Here is a 21,024-nt window from a genome sequence, read left to right on the forward strand (position 1 = left end):
CGATGCATTTTGTTGAATTTGCGAGCGCCGTAGCTGCGAGATTATGGTTTTTATGGGGTCCGGGGATCTCCTCCCTGAGAAAAAAATATTACGATTTCATATTTTGATGATTTTTAAGCATTCTTAACACGGTAATTTTTCGATTTAAAGTTACCTGCATTTAGAAATGATAATTGTGAGTGTTGTTTTACCATTATGCAACCCAGCTCGATCTGAACATACCGGATTCACACCATCGGCACATTGTTGTGTTACTCAGAATAATAATGAATTGATTGTCTTGCTAAGACATATAAACAAATTAATCTTTTAAGAAGCAATTTTGAAATAGTATAATCACTTGGTGGACATTTTTCAGTGGCGTAGGAAGATGAAACGTAATGGGGGGCAAAGGTCCTCAATATTTTGTAAAGCGTTCTTAACATGGTAATTTTTTTCGATTTAAAGCTAACATGATTTAGAAATGATAATTGTGTCGTCATAACATTATGCAACCCTACTCGATCTGAATATACCGGCTTCACACCATCGGCACATTGTTGTGTAACATAAAAAATGAATTAATTAAGACATATAAACAAATTGATCTTTTAAGCAACATTTTTTTAAATAGTATATAGAATCCCTTGATGATGGACATTTTAGTCTAGTTCGTGTGTATTGAATTTTTACTATTTAAGGTTTGACATCATTATGTGTTTGAACGTTTTAGGAAATGCGCGCCGCGCAGCGAAAAAAGACATGTTTGCCCCCCTCCCCCCCCCCCCCCCCACCCACCACCACCACCACACCACCACCCCACACCACCCTCCGTCCTGGGGAACGGCGGGGGGGGGGGGGGGGAGTTGCCCCTTATCCCCCCCCCCCCCCCCCCCACTTGGGCAATTTGTTGTGTCTCTTTGTCATTGCGGTTCTTGCTTTTTACTGTGCTATCTCACTGAAGCATATTGTCAAAGACAGAAAACATCAATTCCTGAAGAGCCATCATGAAATGGTGAATGTACGAGAGGAAAGTCGTTGACTTTTATATATTTATATATAACCACATCCTGTTCTGTAGAATAAGACGAGTTAATAAGGTTATCAACAGGTAAAGAGCAGAATCAATACTAGTGCCTCATAAACACAGGAACATCTTTAGTTACCATCCTTCACGATCTACTAGCCGGAGTAAGCCAAGTTCTCTACCCCATACAATATTTATCAAAGTCGATACCCAGACTGGTGGTCTCAGTATCGTTATTTTACACAAAACACAGTCTGTGTATAAAATCTCGTTGATTAATTAATATCTATATGATATAATTATTATATGAATAAACAATGTCTTTCTGCATTTGCGTAAGGAATTATGAACATATCAGAGTCTAGGGATCAATAATTTACATTTGGACGATTTTGCTATCAAGCTAACACAATTTCGACCGAAGTGCTTGCAATAAACACTAGTTGCGTAGACAAAGCACAGGGCCTTATGGGAATCTATATATATCTATAGTTGTGTATTTTTTTATTGTGATATAACTTATGTATCCCTAATCCAGCTCCACAATTCCCTGTGTCAGTATAGATCAATCGACAGGTATACATATATAGATACTGCCTGGACGTGTACTTTTGATGGTACCTTGGAAACAGTTTACACTATATTCCATGATGCCATGTACTTGCGTTGATACCGGAATATACACGACAACGAATCCATACTTCTGGTGATACCGGAATATACACGACAACGAAGTCATACTTCTGGTGATACCGGAATATACACGACAACGAAGTCATACTTCTGGTGATACCGGAATAAAATGGCCATTGGATATTAGATGTCTCGCCCTTGCAACACAGGTGAGCTTTAAACTCATAGTACTATTTTTTAAAGTATATGAGATAAAGATTATTTATAGCATATTACGAAATCAGAAATATATACTGCTTTAAGAGTGGCTCCGTCAGTCTAGCAATAAAAAGAAATATGCTACTATTTGTTTCAAATGAAATTCCCACTGCGCCATTCAAACCCTAACATCTGCTTTAAATACCCTGTGGTAGAAGTACCACCTCACACAACACCCTGTGGTAGAACTACCAACCCCACACAACACCCTGTGGTAGAGGTACCACCCCACACAACACCCTGTGGTAGAGGTACCACCCAACACAACACCCTGTGGTAGAGGTACCACCCAACACAGCACCCTGTGGTAGAGGTACCACCCCACACAGCACCCTGTGGTAGAAGTAACACCTCACACAATACCCTGTGGTAGAAGTACCACCCCACACAACACCCTGTGGTAGAGGTACCACCCAACACAATACCCTGTGGTAGAAGTACCACCCCACACAACACCCTGTAGTTGAAGTACCACCCCACACAACACCCTGTAGTAGAAGTACCACCCAACACAACACCCTGTAGTAGAAGTACCACCCCACACACCACATTGTGGTAGAGGTACCACCCCACACAACACCCCGTGGTAGAAGTACCACCCCACACAATACCCTGTGGTAGAAGTACCACCCCATACAACACCCTGTGGTAGAGGTACCACCCCACACAACACCCTGTGGTAGAAGTAACACCTCACACAACACCCTATGGTAGAGGTACCACCCCACACAACACCCTGTGGTAGAGGTACCACCTCACACAACACCCTGTGGTAGAATGACCACCTCACACAACACCCTGTAGTTGAAGTACCATCCAACACAACACCCTGTGGTAGATGTACCACCCCAAACAACACACTGTGGTAGAGGTACCACCCCACACAACACCCTGTGGTGGAAGTACCACCCACACAACAACACCCTGTGGTAGAAGTACCACCCCACACAACACCCTGTGGTAGAGGTACCACCCCACACAACACCATGTGGTAGAGGTACCACCCCACACAACACCCTGTGGTAGAGGTACCACCCCACACAACACCCTGTGGTAGAAGTACCACCCCACACAACACCCTGTGGTAGAGGTACCACCCCACACAACACCCTGTGGTAGAGGTACCACCCAACACAACACCCTGTGGTAGAGGTACCACCCAACACAACACCCTGTGGTAGAAGTACCACCCCACACAATACCCTGTGGTAGAAGTACCACCTCACACAATACCCTGTGGTAGAAGTACAACCCCACACACAACACCCTGTGGTAGAGGTACCACCCCACACAACACACTGTGGTAGAGGTACCACCCAACACAACACCCTATGGTAGAATTACCGCCCAACACAACACCCTGTGGTAGAGGTACCACCCAACACAACACCCTGTGGTAGAGGTACCACCACCCCACACAGCACCCTGTGGTAGAAGTAAACACCTCACACAACACCCTGTGGTACAGGTACCACCCCACACAACACCCTGTGGTAGAGGTACCACCCCACACAGCACTCTGTGGTAGAAGTAACACCTCACACAACACCCTGTGGTAGAGGTACCACCCCACACAGCACCCTGTGGTAGAAGTAACACCTCACACAACACCTTGTGGTAGAAGTACCACCAAACACAACACCCTGTGGTAGAGGTACCACCCCAGACAACACCTTGTGGTAGAGGTACCACCCCACACAACACCCTGTGGTAGAAGTACCACCCCACACAACACCCTGTGGTAGAGGTACCACCCAACACAATACCCTGTGGTAGAAGTACCACCTCACACAACACCCTGTGGTAGAAGTACCACCCCACACAACACCCTGTGGTAGAAGTACCACCTCACACAACACCCTGTGGTAGAGGTACCACCCCACACAACACCCTGTGGTAGAAGTACCACCCCACACAACACCCTGTGGTAGAAGTACCACCCCACACAACACCCTGTGGTAGAAGTACCACCCAACACAACACCCTGTGGTAGAGGTGCCACCCCACACAACACCATGTGGTAGAGGTACCACCCCACACAACACCCTGTGGTAGAGGTACCACCCCACACAACACCCTGTGGTAGAAGTACCACCCCACACAACACCCTGTGGTAGAAGTACCACCCAACACAACACCCTGTGGTAGAGGTGCCACCCCACACAACACCCTGTGGTAGAGGTACCACCCCACACAACACCATATGGTAGAGGTACCACACCACACAACACCCTGTGGTAAAGGTACCACCCCAAACAACACCCTGTGGTAGAAGTATCACCCCACACAACACCCTGTGGTAGAGGTACCACTCCACACAACACCATGTGGTAGAGGTACCACCCCACACAACACCCTGTGGTAGAGGTACCACCCAACACAACACCCTGTGGTAGAGGTACCACCCAACACAACACCCTGTGGTAGAGGTACCACCCCACACAATACCCTGTGGTAGAAGTACCACCCCACACAATACCCTGTGGTAGTAGTACCACCCCACACACAACACCCTGTGGTAAAGGTACCACCCAAACACAACACCCTATGGTAGAATTACCGCCCAACACAACACCCTGTGGTAGAGGTACCACCCAACACAGCACCCTGTGGTAGAGGTACCACCCCACACAGCACCATGTGGTAGAAGTAACACCTCACACAACACCCTGTGGTAGAGGTACCACCCAACACAGCACCCTGTGGTAGAGGTACCACCCCACACAGCACCCTGTGGTAGAAGTACCACCTCACACAACACCCTGTGGTAGAGGTACCACCCCACACAACACCCTGTGGTAGAAGTACCACCCCACACAACACCCTGTGGTAGAAGTACCACCAAACACAACACCCTGTGGTAGAGGTACCACCCCAGACAACACCTGTGGTAGAGGTACCACCCCCACACAACACCCTGTGGTAGAAGCACCACCTCACACAACACCCTGTAGTTGAAGTACCATCCAACACACAACACCCTGTGGTAGAAGTACAACCTCACACAACACCCTGTGGTAGAAGTACCACCCAACACAGCACCCTGTGGTAGAAGTACCACCCCACACAACACCCTGTGGTAGAGGTACCACCCCACACAACACCCTGTGGTAGAGGTACCACCCCACACAACACCCTGTGGTAGAAGTACCACCCAACACAACACCCTGTGGTAGAAGTACCACCCAACACAACACCCTGTGGTAGAGGTGCCACCCCACACAACACCCTGTGGTAGAGGTACCACCCCACACAACACCCTGTGGTAGAAGTACCACCCCACACAACACCCTGTGGTAGAGGTACCACCCCACACAACACCCTGTGGTAGAAGTACCACCCCACACAACACCCTGTGGTAGAAGTACCACCCCACACAACACCCTGTGGTAGAGGTACCACCCCACACAACACCCTGTGGTAGAAGTACCACCCCACACAACACCCTGTGGTAGAGGTACCACCCCACATAACACCCTGTAGTAGAAGTACAATGTACCACTCACACAGCACCCTGTCGTAGAAGCACCACCTCACACAACACCCTGTGGTAGACGTATTACCCTATACCAGTATACAGTTTCTACCTAAACATGTATTGTGACCCTTGACCTCCTTTACCTTTGACCTCTTCAAGCTGTTACAGTGTTGAGATTGTGTTCAATAATTACATACCGACCGATTTACGTACCCAGTAAGTAACTTTAAACACAACGTACACACTTCAGTAGTGTTCTGTGTATCGATACAGACATGGAGGAAAATATAAGCAAAATCACAGTTTTACAGGTAAGACAATTCTTATATATATATATATTCGTTTGTTACATGTTGATTTGTCTTGACGCTGTTCACACTATGTAACTATTTGTCTAATACGGTTACAGATCAACCGTGAATGACAGCGTTTAAGGTTTATTAATGTATTGGAATTCGACAGTTGTTTCTAGAATCAACATGTTTTTGTGTATATGTACCATGTATTTAGGATGGCATGTAATGAAAGCTGGCATACACATATGTCTCTTGATTCAACGATACGTGTCTTGATTAATTGACATATGCACAACTGAACAAATATACCAGGAATTTAATATGCACATATATATTGAGGACTATATTCATTGTTTTAAATGTACAAATCAATGCTTTGATGTCATTGCTGTTACATGTGCATTACATACTACACGTACATCATATATTGACAAATGTTGATATAAGATTGCCTTACATCTAACACCGATGAGTATATATCATGCGGCTCCGCTATGAAATAGGAGTGGGGTTGGGATTGGGGAGGTTCCCGAGGTGCCATTATAAAGTCTAGTGATACGTGTGACCTCCCCATCCCATCGCGTCTCGTCCACCTGCAATATTGCTTTGGGTTTTTAATTATAGATAACACCAACTATTAATTTATAATCTGACGTTTTGAGCTTTGGGTGATCAGAGTTGATATCAAAGGGAGGGACCGGGCGTTGGAGTGGTGTAATATATATTTGCCATCTTCATAGAAGGTACCCAACAATATAAGCCTGTAATGACTTTACTCCACCCTACCGAAAAGTTAAAAACTAATAATCTTCCTCCATCTTAACTCGGTATACATATATAGGTTAATACTGGATTTTCAGTAATAAACTCATCAAGGATTTGTTTGAACAGAGATTGGATATTTTCCTGAGGCTGTGGACAGACCACAGACCGACCACAATAAGGAATTCCGTCCTGTTGTTATAATAAACCAAAACACACGTGTGCGTTAATACTGTATTGTGGACTAGATCTGGCTTGGTGTTTTCGGACAACAATGGTCAATGTCCTTGTTCACTGTGAGTTGTTAGATGAAGGACAATATACAATGACCATTAAAACATTTCTGTGTGTCGCTATACATGTAAACAGCTAGACAATGCTTCCTTGTCATTACAATCATAGTGAAGAGCTACTGTAGAGATATGTAGGACAGACTTGTATAAAAGCGGTGGGAAATTTTGAAACTTAAAACTCGATCAGTAGATTTCTGCATACATGTAACATGTCATACACTTAAACTCCCGGAAGAAAAAAATAGCTGATGACATATGATTTTATTGTGCTTTTTGTTATCAGGGTATGCCATAAATTAAAATATAAAATTAAACGAAATTATTTAGTATTGGCCCAGAATTCGCTCAGATAACATCATTGGTAAGCTGAGACCATCCTCGATACTCCAGGGGTTCCGATCACATGCGATCTCTACACGTCAGTTATGGTAACCCCTGGAGTCTCGAGGATGAGCTGAGGCTAGCTTGTGAAGATGTATTATAGTGTCTTCGAACAATGACATAGGTTATTCATAACGCGTTTCAGAGGAAACCAGAAGACACTGTCTACCTTAACAAATTTTAGCGACTGTCTTTCAGAGTCTATATAACTCATATCGCGATCACAGCAATGTCCTGCGAAATATCTCACGAACATATAACCAGCTATAGCTGTTCTGTTATCAGTTGTGGTCAATTTAAATATCGTCAGATTAAATACCTGCGAAAAAAAGTTAAAATAATGAAAGATAAGCTGTATGGTTTGTTGGTGTTAACTTGATCGACAAAAAACGAACAATTCTCCTGCCAATTATCTTTAAAGAGAAAACCGCGAGGTATTTGATAGTCAATCAACCCTATTTAATGACTGAAAACGATCTACATAAGAACGATATTATGTCGAAAGATATGCCGACTGTATATAACTAATTATCAGGTACCTGTGTTCTATTTGTGTTTATGACATCATTTCTATTCGGATAAACTTCAAAGAATGAATACGAAATTTTCTGCCAAGCGAACTTTATAATTTATAATGATAATACGCATGACCCGTCGATATCTAATATACGAACCGACGTATTCATCCGGATCACGACTCGACAATCAGTGGCGCACGCTGATGTTGACACTTCGCCAGAACGACATTGATTTATCATTTTAAAACTAATGATGTTGAGCGAGATTTTGTCTATTTAACAGCGGGTTTTGACATGTGTATGGTTGTCAATCAGTTTGTCTGTTTAAAGTCATATTTGTATTGCAATGGAATTGTATGTAGCTTTAAATACAGGGCAGTAATTGTTTATCTTCATTAGACAATGATATTCTATTTGTTTTACCTTTTATATTGACTAAATAGTTTGCCGTTGTTTATCAATGAATTTTGATTTATCATCATACGAACATTATGCATACAAAGTTTCAGTTGAGTTTATCGAGTAGTAGCTAATGTATAAGTCTCTAACAGTTTAAGTTCATTATCAAATAAGAGTAATGGTAATGGGGAAATCATGGAGTCAATATATATCTTAAGTTTTATAAAATTTATTCAACTCCCATGCACTACTTTTGGTTTGATAAAATATTTTGAGAGCTTTGTCAACTCAGATGGACGACGATTACAAGTTTAGGATTAAAATTTCTCATAAGAAACAGCCATGTACACCTACACGGTGTTCTTCACGTAAATGATACTACTGTGATGTATGCAGGATATTAACGACAAACATCAGCATGTACACCTACACAGTGTGCTTCACGTAAATGATACTACTGTGATGTATGCAGGACATTAACAACAAACATCAGCATGTACACCTACACAGTGTGCTTCACGTAAATGATACTACCGTGATGTATGCAGGACATTAACAACAAACATCAGCATGTACACCTACACAGTGTGCTTCACGTAAATGATACTACTGTGATGTATGCAGGACATTAACAACAAACATCAGCATGTACACCTACATAGTGTGCTTCACGTTAATGATACTACTGTGATGTATGCATGACATTAACATTAAACATCAGCATGTACACCTACACAGTGTGCTTCACGTAAATGATACTACTGTGATGTATGCAGGATATTAACAACAAACATCAGCATGTACACCTACACAGTGTGCTTCACGTAAATGATACTACTGTGATGTATGCAGGACATTAACAACAAACATCAGCATGTACACCTACACAGTGTGCTTCACGTAAATGATACTACTGTTCATCAGCATGTACACCTACACAGTGTGCTTCACGTAAATGATACTACTGTGATGTATGCATGACATTAACAACAAACATCAGCATGTACACCTACACAGTGTGCTTCACGTAAATGATACTACTGTGATGTATGCAGGACATTAACAACAAACATCAGCATGTACACCTACACAGTGTGCTTCACGTTAATGATACTACTGTTCATCAGCATGTACACCTACACAGTGTGCTTCACGTAAATGATACTACTGTGATGTATGCAGGACATTAACAACAAACATCAGCATGTACACCTACACAGTGTGCTTCACGTAAATGATACTACTGTGATGTATGCAGGACATTAACAACAAACATCAGCATGTACACCTACACAGTGTGCTTCACGTAAATGATACTACTGTGATGTATGCAGGACATTAACAACAAACATCAGCATGTACACCTACACAGTGTGCTTCACGTAAATGATACTACTGTGATGTATGCAGGATATTAACAACAAACATCAGCATGTACACATACACAGGGTGCTTCACGTAAATGATACTACTGTGATGTATGCAGGACATTAACAACAAACATCAGCATGTACACCTACACAGTGTGCTTCACGTAAATGATACTACTGTGATGTATGCAGGACATTAACAACAAACATCAGCATGTACACCTACACAGTGTGCTTCACGTAAATGATACTACTGTGATGTATGCAGGACATTAACAACAAACATCAGCATGTACACCTACACAGTGTGCTTTACGTAAATGATACTACTGTGATGTATGCAGGACATTAACAACAAACATCAGCATGTACACCTACACAGTGTGCTTCACGTAAATGATACTACTGTGATGTATGCAGGACATTAACAACAAACATCAGCATGTACACCTACACAGTGTGCTTCACGTAAATGATACTACTGTGATGTATGCAGGACATTAACAACAAACATCAGCATGTACACCTACACAGTGTGCTTCACGTAAATGATACTACTGTGATGTATGCAGGACATTAACAACAAACATCAGCATGTACACCTACACAGTGTGCTTCACGTAAATGATACTACTGTGATGTATGCATGACATTAACAACAAACATCAGCATGTACACCTTCACAGTGTGCTTCACGTAAATGATACTACTGTGATGTATGCAGGATATTAACAACAAACATCAGCATGTACACCTACATAGTGTGCTTCACGTAAATGATACTACTGTGATGTATGCAGGACATTAACAACAAACATCAGCATGTACACATACACAGGGTGCTTCACGTAAATGATACTACTGTGATGTATGCAGGACATTAACAACAAACATCAGCATGTACACCTACACAGTGTGCTTCACGTAAATGATACTACTGTGATGTATGCAGGATATTAACAACAAACATCAGCATGTACACCTACACAGTGTGCTTCACGTAAATGATACTACTGTGATGTATGCAGGATATTAACAACAAACATCAGCATGTACACCTACACAGTGTGCTTCACGTAAATGATACTACTGTGATGTATGCAGGACATTAACAACAAACATCAGCATGTACACCTACACAGTGTGCTTCACGTAAATGATACTACTGTGATGTATGCAGGACATTAACAACAAACATCAGCATGTACACCTACACAGTGTGCTTCACGTAAATGATACTACTGTGATGTATGCAGGATATTAACAACAAACATCAGCATGTACACCTACACAGTGTGCTTCACGTAAATGATACTACTGTGATGTATGCATGACATTAACAACAAACATCAGCATGTACACCTACACAGTGTGCTTCACGTAAATGATACTACTGTGATGTATGCAGGACATTAACAACAAACATCAGCATGTACACCTACACAGTGTGCTTCACGTTAATGATACTATGTTCATCAGCATGTACACCTACACAGTGTGCTTCACGTAAATGATACTACTGTGATGTATGCAGGACATTAACAACAAACATCAGCATGTACACCTACACAGTGTGCTTCACGTAAATGATACTACTGTGATGTATGCAGGATATTAACAACAAACATCAGCATGTACACCTACACACAGTGTGCTTCACGTTAATGATACTACTGTTCATCAGCATGTACACCTACACAGTGTGCTTCACGTAAATGATACTACTGTGATGTATGCAGGATATTAACAACAAACATCAGCATGTACACCTACACAGTGTGCTTCACGTAAATGATACTACTGTGATGTATGCAGGACATTAACAACAAACATCAGCATGTACACCTACACAGTGTGCTTCACGTAAATGATACTACTGTGATGTATGCAGGACATTAACAACAAACATCAGCATGTACACCTACACAGTGTGCTTCACGTAAATGATACTACTGTGATGTATGCAGGACATTAACAACAAACATCAGCATGTACACCTACACAGTGTGCTTCACGTAAATGATACTACTGTGATGTATGCAGGATATTAACAACAAACATCTGCATGCAGAACACAAACAAAACCTGTGCATGATTCGAACGCCTCTCCTGGTGAGGTCGGATCGATATAACTTTCCATTTATAAGAACCAATAACAGATTATCTGCTAAAAGCCATGGGTCATGGAGACTACTCGTGAAGCAATGACAAATCCTTTGATATTCTCCGTGATGTTTTAATGTATGTTCTCGATAGACAAAAGTTCTTAACACAGTTTTGAAACAGACCGTAATCTCAGGACCATCACCAACATACGGAGGACAATTTGGGCTTTAACACCGTCTAAGGTATCATTTTATTACACACTTTGTTTTTATTCAAGGTCCAATGTTGACTCTGTTCGCTATCAACAACAAACCGGATATCTATTTGTCACCTACCGTATTTGACTTTTAAATTAGTTTAGCCTGTATTGTTATCATGGGAAAGGGAGTTTCTCGCTGTCTCGGAGTTTGTTTTTGTTACATACATGAGATATGGTCATGGAAAGGTGTATGTTGGTGGTCACTTGCCCCAACAAGTTATTCTCTCCATTAAATCCCTTCTTGCTTAAAATAAAGCTGATATAATATCGTATACTTTTTGTCCGTATTATCAAGACTCCGTGCAGTTGAGGCTCGAATATACATTTGGCCCTAATCAAGCTTCAACTTCCTTTACCCGGTTTACCAAAACTCCTTGGTCCGGATTATCGAAGTTCCAATGGTTCGTTTACAAAGCTCCGATGTCATAGCCCACAGGGACCTGGCACGATTTTTTTAAACTAACAGTATACATATATATACATATCATAAAGCTGATATAATATCGTATATATATATATATGTATGTATACTGTTGGTTAAAAATGTTCGTGCCAGGTCCCTGTGTCATAGCCATGCGGCATTTTCCCTCTAAAGACCATGGATTGAATGTAGGTACGAACTAGCCCGAGATACTCTGGCCCTGACACCAGACTTAGACATTATGACAGATAGATGTCTGGTTTAGGGCCAGAGCGCAGTAGTACTCGAAAACCTGGAATAAGCCGACACCGTTTGGTATCGGGCCAGGTACTCTCCGATTCAGACTACTTACAAAATATTACCACCGAGAATCGCCACTTACCTTGGTCTTTTCAACAAATGAATAATTTATCTACTCATAGCCATCCATTTCATCACGCATGCACGTTCTATTGTGTCAACACAGTAGTTTCTTTTCCGCAACTTTAAATTTCCCTCGTCGTCGTCGCCATTTTCTCGTAGTATGCAAATCATCTTTAATATCGACGGATTGCTATATTTGGGTAGATATGATATTCAATTTGTTGAATAGACTAAGATTAGTGGGTGCTTTTCGGTGCTTGTCTAAGTCTGATGTCAGGGCCAGAGTATCTCGGGCTGGGATTGCCATAGTTGCATCTTCATTTGTCCGGATATTGCAGTTACTGGAGGGTCATTAAGGTGTTCTTGTTGTTGGTCCGGATTACCAAGTTTCTAATTTTCTTATCTTGTCCGGATAACAAAAGTTTTAATATTTGTTCGGATTATCGAGGTTCAAATTGACTTAGCTAGCTTTCTTTATCCGTATATGGTCCGGATGATATTTATTCCAAAACCCTCAATTTATCCGGATTTCCATGGTTCCTCATCCTCGATACCCCAGGGGTTACTTTCACTGTCATTATATTCATTACGACTGTAATAGTTATCCCTGGAATATCGAGGATGATGTCTCACCTGGTCCAGATTCCCAAGGTGTCCGGATTACCCGGATGTATCAACTTTCCAATAATGCCTGTTATGTAGTGCTATGGGCTGAGTTCCCTAATCATCACTATGCCCTGTAACTGGTCAGGTGAAATTCGTCACTGTTGAACAGGTAAAATTGGAATTTAATTGCATTGTTACCTGTTATATTTTGTGAAGGATCTCACACTGATAGACTTTTTATTGACAGTTATAGCATGCATGACCTGGTTTATCCTTGATTTGATCTACACATAGCTCCCTTAAGTATAAGCTTTGTGTACATATATAAGATAATATACAATTACATTCCTACCATGTTTAGACTGTTATATAGGCTAATTTGAAATTTCAAATATATTTATAATTGCAGTTTTTCTTATTTTCACTTTGATATGCTTTTGATATTACCTTATATCTCTACTGACTTCAGATTTACGAGGCAAGTAATTTAGTTAATATAAAAAATGATCGCTCGTCAATATAACCAGACTTCTGACGGTATGTGTGTCGATGATACTAGTAAGTAATATACAATGTATACCTCAATAACAGCCGTTTTAACTCTGGCATTTCTCCAGGTACAACAGGTAAGCAGTGGAGTACTTTAAAGCAGTGGCCATACAAGGAACAACTTATATCGATATATTATATATCCGTCATTTCTTCTTTCCGTCTTTGGTCGTCAGGATAGTAAGACTATCTCCATCGATATACAGGTAAGTGTTATTAATATATCCTCTGCTGCTGATGTTGTAAGTAGTGTAAATTTAGAGGTAAATGGAGATAGATTTGTTTATTTTTTTTATTTTCATAGGTTGAAATTCTTGAGAGCAGTGGCAGTGCTTTTATAGCCCAATAGTTCAAATAACGTGGTGAAAACAAATGCAGCATAGTGCATGCATCTATGTGCATACCCTTTAAAGTGCATGCATCTATGTGCATACCCTTTAAAGTATATAATCAGATTCAATATACAGATTTACCAGATATGGTAAATATATGTTCAATTAACATGTTATTGCATGATATAACCGTTGGTGAATAGACAGATAAAGTGGCATGACATTCTTATCACTAAAATACCAAATGAATTAGTTCAATCAAACCTGTCTATGAAGACCACCCAACGGGCAATCAAACCTGTCTATAAAGACCACCCAACGGAAATCAAACCTGTCTATAAAGACCACCCAACGGACAATCAAACCTGTCTATAAGACCACCAACGGGCAATAAACCTGTCTATAAAGACCACCCAACGGGCAATCAAACCTGTCTATAAAGACCACCCAACGGAATCAAACCTGTCTATAAAGACCACCCAACGGACAATCAAATCTGTCTATAAAGACCACCCAACGGGCAATCAAACCTGTCTATAAAGACCACCAAACGGGCAAGCAAACCTGCCTATAAAGACCACCAAACGGACAATCAAACCTGTCTATGAAGACCACCTAACGGGCAATCAAACCTGTCTATAAAGACCACCCAACGGACAATCAAACCTGTCTATGAAGACCACCTAACGGGCAATCAAACCTGTCTAAAAAGACCACCCAACGGGCAATCAAACCTGTCTATAAAGACCACCCAATGGAAATCAAACCTGTCTATAAAGACCACCCAACGGACAATCAAATCTGTCTGAAGACCACCAAACGGACAATCAAACCTGTCTATAAAGACCACCCTACGGGCAATCAAACCTTTCTATAAGGACCACCCAACGGACAATCAAACCTGTCTATGAAGACCACCAAACGGACAATCAAACCTGTCTATGAAGACCACCCAACGGGCAATCAAACCTGTCTATAAAGACCACCCAACGGAAATCAAACCTGTCTATAAAGACCACCAAACAAACAATCAAATCTGTCTATAAAGACCACCCAACTGACAATCGAATCTGTCTATAAAGACCACCCAACGGACAATCAAACCTGTTTATGAAGACCACCCAACGGGCAATCAAACCTGTCTATAAAGACCACCCAATCGAAATCAAACCTCCTGTCTATAAAGACCACTAAACGGGCAAGCAAACATGTCTATAAAGACCACCCAACGAACAATCAAAGCTGTCTATGAAGACCACTCAACGGGCAATCAAACCTGTTTATAAAGACCACCCAACGGAAATCAAACCTGTCTATAAAGACCACCAAACGGGCAATCAAACCTGTCTATAAAGACCACTCAACGGAAATCAAACCTGTCTATAAAGACCACCAAACGGGCAATCAAACCTGTCTATACAGACCACTCAACGGAAATCAAACCTGTCTATACAGACCACCAAACGGGCAAGCAAACCTGCCTATAAAGACCACCAAACGGACAATCAAACCTGTCTATGAAGACCACCTAACGGGCAATCAAACCTGTCTAAAAAGACCACCAACGGACAATCAAACCTGTCTATGAAGACCACCCAACGGGCAATCAAACCTGTCTATAAAGACCACCAAGGAAATCAAACCCTGTCTATAAAGACCACCAAACGGGCAACAAACCTGTCTATAAAGACCACCAACGAAATCAAACTGTCTAAGACCACTCAACGGGCAATCAAACCTGTCTATAAAGACCACCCAACGGAAATCAAACCTGTCTATAAAGACCACCAAACGGGCAATCAAACCTGTCTATAAAGACCACTCAACGGAAATCAAACCTGTCTATAAAGACCACCAAACGGGCAATCAAACCTGTCTATAAAGACCACTCAACGGAAATCAAACCTGTCTATAAAGACCACCAAACGGGCAAGCAAACCTGTCTATAAAGACCACTCAACGGACAGTCAAACCTGTCTATAAAGACCACCCAACGGGCAATCAAACCTGTCTATAAAGACCACTTAACGGACAGTCAAACCTGTCTATAAAGACCACTCAACGGACAGTCAAACCTGTCTATAAAGACCACTTAACGGACAGTCAAACCTGTCTATAAAGACCACTCAACGGACAGTCAAACCTGTCTATAACGACCACACATGGGACAAACCAAGCTAGTCTCTATAGCCAACGAGTCTGTATACACAGGTCAAAATGTGTTGAAGTTTGGGACCATAAGAAGATGTACTTATTACACAGGTGGTCTTTATACAGAGGTGATCGATAAGACAGGTTTTTTATATTACGCAGAAGTAAGGATAAAATGGGAGTCCGATTGAGTTTAAGCAATATTAGGCAAATCAATTTGTATAATCATGCAACATCTGGTATCACCTGCACATAATTTATGTAGATAGGTAGTTTTATTCAAATGTAAAAAAACCTCTTGTTGAGGGTCTGTAGACTATGTTGTTATCGATATGTTCAATTACCATACCTTTATGTATATTAATTCATATATGATTGACATTATCTAATGACCACTTAAAAGTATCTTTACGAAAAGTGTAATTTATTCAGCTTCAAATATGTTAATATGTGTTTGGCAGTGTAATGGGATGTGCCGAAGCAAATAAATACATTTTATGTGATAGATGCAATCAGTAGTATGTCACTGGTGTATTGATGTATTGAGTGTAGGTATGTATATAAGTGATAACTGTTGTGATCAGCTGAACAATGGTATTTATATCATACCATGTAGCCGGTTATTTTCGCGGGGATGATATTATTGCGATTTCGCGGGTCATCGACGTGATCGCGAAATTTGGATTCTTGAAATCTTATGAATTGGTGGAATTATATATATACCTTTGAAGCCATCCTCGATACTCCATACGTTAGTATAGTAACCCCTGGATTATCGGGATGCCTTCAAGCCAAATAGCCAAATGTTTGACCCTCGAAAATATCCTGCTATACGGTATTCAGTGCGTTATACGTACAGTGATTATCTCAACAAGCACTTACACAACTTTTTTATTGTTCTTCAAATATACTGTAGAAAAGGTTCATGAGATGTCTTTTTCATAGAATATCTTCAAGTTTTTTAAGAAGAAAAAAAAACTGAAATAAAAAAACCCAGAAGAAATGAATAACATAAGATAGTACCACTTCTCTTGATGAGACTGACGTTAAAAGAAAACAAAAACTGGAATATAAGAATGTTTCCACCCTATGGAAAATTAACATCAAACATCGTTTTATGAAAATGACGATATTCTTACCCATGCTTGACATCAGATGATAAAAACGGCTTGTATAAAACTGACTATAACATATTACCTTCGTTCTGGTTATACAAAGGGCGCCACCTGGTATATGGAGATCAATAGAAGATGTTTGATGTCGACAATGAAACATTTATATCATCAGTATTAAAACAACAATGGCTCAGTGAAGCTTAAATATATCATTTCACAGGCTTTTATGTGATGGATTTTGTTTTTATATTACCAAAGCATAAACATTACGCCCTATAAATCAATCTGAGACTTTCTAGGTAAGATGTTAATATATACCACCACCACATGTGAATATTGTTTAGTAAACAAATAAATGTTGGAAAGCGTACATAAAACTGGATTAGTTCTGAGAACAGATGCGTTGTAGGTTAATCTGTTAGTGGGCGTAGCAATCAAATTCCGGAATAATACCGTTACATTGGTCTGGTTTATTACAACCAGCCCTCCCATGTTTGTAAAGTGTTGCAGTGTGTGCATGATGTCTGTATGTTTTGGGAGACAGCGGTATACTCGTGTTGTGTCTCCTTGTTATAGTGCAACTATTGCCATTTTGATAGTGCTATCTCTTTGAAGCGTGCCGCCGAAGATACCGAACAAGCATACTCCACCCGGCCAGATTAAATATTGCATGACGAGAAGATTGTAACATTAATAGCTCTGAGGAAGGTAGTGGAAACACCCACACCCCTAGTACAATGGTGCATATCATTGAATGAAGAATGTATTGGTTGTTTTTAAAACATATAAAATAGCCTCATACTAGCCAAAGAAAAGTAATATCTTGGATTATAATATACTTATTGTTTTGCATATTCGTACAATTTTCCCATTGGTTCTTTACTTTATCATCTTATATTATGGTTTTATTTTTCAGATTTTATGATACAGGAGACGGTGTAATGGTGCAGCTTTTGTTCCAACAATGCCGTCATTCTGGAAAATACTGTGTTTCCCAAATCATCGATATGGAAATAAAAATAATACAACTTCGAAACGTCCACAAGATCGTGATAGATTCAGTGTGAAAACTAGATTAGAGCATCAAAGGGTACCTCAAACGGAAGCTGGAAACGAAACACACTTTCCAGCCCCGGAAATAGAGGATGATGCATTTCGAAATGTGAACAGGGACAGTCAAAAAGGTCTTATCGACGACGATAAAACCAAAAAGCGACGTCGCGTTCAGGATATCTTTAATACAGACAATAAAAAAGATGGTTCCCTGTCAGCCGAAAAGAAATTCAGTGGTTACAATGGCAGTCGGACTTCCGGTGCATTCGATTATCCGAATCGTCAGCACGTGCGTCGCGTGCCAAGTCACAGGGAATTCGGTAGTGGTTATACCCCTCAAGGCTGTCGTCAGAACGCGAACAATCACGTGGAGAGTATGTATAGATATGTGCCGAAAGTCGTGCAAAATGTGTACGCATCCAAAGCTCTGGAGGGTAAGCAAATAGACGATTTCTTCAATAGGTTACACAGAGAAAGTTCCATGACCCATTTTGCGACCAAACCACTCCAGATTGCAAACGACATTGTGATGCAGCATCCTCCTCGTTCTAGTCGGAATGATGACAAAACGTCGTTAATTCCTCAAACAGAAATCGATTCTGGTGGTGATATCTTGAACGGTGCAATGGACGTCGACGATGATTACAGTGGAAACGTATTGTTAAACATGGCGCCAAGGTCACGTGCGTTGAACACAAATTTCGAGCAGATCTGGAATAGCACTGGTGAAGTACTATATTGACGTCATATGCGATGTATGCGCTATTTTAACGTCACTTGTTTATGTGCGTACATTACATGTTATTATTTATGTTATAAATTTGTTTCGAGACGTGTTATATTGTTCTGACGTTCTAGTTTATGTTCTTGCATAGTCAATATTTGTTACATATGTCCTAATCTGTGGATAATTCTTTGTATTTTGTTTACCCTATAGTTGGCAATGTATCTGATGTCTTGATGTGTTCGTCCTGTTGAAAACTTATGTCGTATGTTCGTCCTTGTGTAGAGAATATGTCGTTTGTTCGTCCTTGTGTAGAGAATATGTCGTATGTTCGTCCTTGTGTAGACAATTAATGTGTCGTATGTTTGTTCTTTCACCTTTTTCTGCAGGATACGCCCTTGGCGATTTAGTCAAACTGTTTAATATATCTGTTATATTATTTTTCCCCTTATTTATTAAATTATTAATAATTAAATATCGTCAAAATGTGACCTAATTATGTCAATGAAGTGGGTGTCAAAATGTTGTCAAAGTATGACAAAATTGTCAAATTATAGTACATGTATATAGAGCCGTACACGGGCAAAATATCGTCAGGTTAATTTTATCCGGAAAGAGCTTGACCTGGAATTCACCTGAAACAATGTTTGTGTAAAATTCAGGTGAATTTACATTGAATTTCACGTGGCTCTTTTCTGGTAAATTTGACCAAGAACATTTTACCTGAAAGTGGCATGAATTTACCTGAAGATATTTTACCTGTGTAAAGTGAGATTCAGTTATTATCCAAGAATCAATTTGTAAATCTGTAGTCTAACAAGGCTATATCAATAGAAAATGGTAGTTTTAACGATTTGTACAAATATATGTACATTTATAGAGTATACAGTGGCAAGACCTAGCTAGATTATCATTAGAGTGGTACGTGTAGGTTTGTGTAAATCTATAGGATATTTTTTTCCGTTAAGGCTTGACTCGCTTGTAGATTTGTACAAATTTGTTAGATGGTCTGATGATTTGGGTAAGTGGTAGTTCTATGCTAAAGAAAGTTAGTTATCGATCCTAATTGCGTTAATGTAAATTAAGATATCAACTTATCTATGATAACGTGTACAATAAATATAAATAAATAGTGAGAAACTAGTCCATTAGGTTCTACCAATCCTCTTATACTGTAAACAATTTTCTAGCGCAGTTTCCCTATCTCCAGATTTTCTTTCAAAAAATCGCGAATGAGCGGAGACAATCTTACTTTCATCGCGGAATTCGCGACCTCAAAGCTCGCGCAAAAAGAAACTGATTTACTGTACTGTAAACCGTATACAATATTTCGCGGCTTATTCATTTTCAATGTAGTGGCGAATACATAAATTCGCGTTCAATGGCTCTTACTGACAATCGTACATTTATGTGTATAGGTTTTTATATTTATTCGCAAAACATTTGAATTCGCGTTCATGCTCTCTCACGAAATTATACGAAAATGTGTCTCGCCAAAACAAAGTTGTTTACAGTATATATAGTGCCAAATTATTTATCATGCACGCACTGGTGCATCTTCTTATTACTAACACAAATTATACAAACATGTAAATATGAAAATGAAAAGAGAGTGAGAGAGGGAGAACATCAGATTTATCAGAGTAACTTCCCTTTGTTTGACAGAGTGAAACGAAAGGTAGTAGTAACTGATAGATCAGAAAGGGGGAGAACGAGACGACGAGAGAAAGATGAAGATATATGCAATCTATCTTAATCAATTTCACATTTATTTATTTAATCATAGTCATTGTATTGTATATGGAAAGTGAAAGTGGCTATGTTAGTATAGTTCCTAATAAACATTATTTAATTGTGTCTAGGTACGAGTTGTTTATTTGTGTTGATCAACGTATTATCATTGAGTGTATGAGAATATGGGTAGAGAGAAAAGGTCTCTGAAGTTAGTCTA

The 21,024-nt window shown here is 40.3% G+C and overlaps 1 protein-coding gene across 3 annotated transcripts; it reads left to right on the plus strand.

Annotated features, from left to right (window-relative positions):
• The first annotated feature begins 1,605 nt into the window (after positions 1-1,605).
• On the plus strand, positions 1,606-20,930 carry LOC138315340 (uncharacterized). 3 transcript variants are annotated; one of them, XM_069256297.1, is made up of 3 exons: positions 1,606-1,848; positions 13,767-13,904; positions 18,213-20,930. In XM_069256297.1, exon 3 carries the CDS (start codon positions 18,261-18,263, stop codon positions 19,089-19,091), a length of 831 nt encoding a protein of 276 aa, XP_069112398.1. In that variant the 5' UTR covers positions 1,606-1,848; positions 13,767-13,904; positions 18,213-18,260; the 3' UTR covers positions 19,092-20,930. The 3 variants fall into 3 exon arrangements, with proteins under 3 accessions (XP_069112398.1, XP_069112396.1, XP_069112399.1); XM_069256295.1 differs by lacking the exon at positions 1,606-1,848 and adding an exon at positions 5,550-5,686; XM_069256298.1 differs by lacking the exons at positions 1,606-1,848; positions 13,767-13,904 and adding an exon at positions 5,561-5,686.
• The last annotated feature ends 94 nt before the right edge of the window (positions 20,931-21,024 follow it).

This window comes from Argopecten irradians, chromosome 2 (assembly GCF_041381155.1).
Source record: "Argopecten irradians isolate NY chromosome 2, Ai_NY, whole genome shotgun sequence".
Classification (NCBI taxonomy): Eukaryota; Metazoa; Mollusca; class Bivalvia; order Pectinida; family Pectinidae; genus Argopecten; species Argopecten irradians.

Excerpts from the sequence above, each read along its gene's own strand:
- LOC138315340 (XM_069256297.1), top strand. The coding sequence starts at position 18,261 with ATGCCGTCATTCTGGAAAATACTGTGTTTCCCAAATCATCGATATGGA.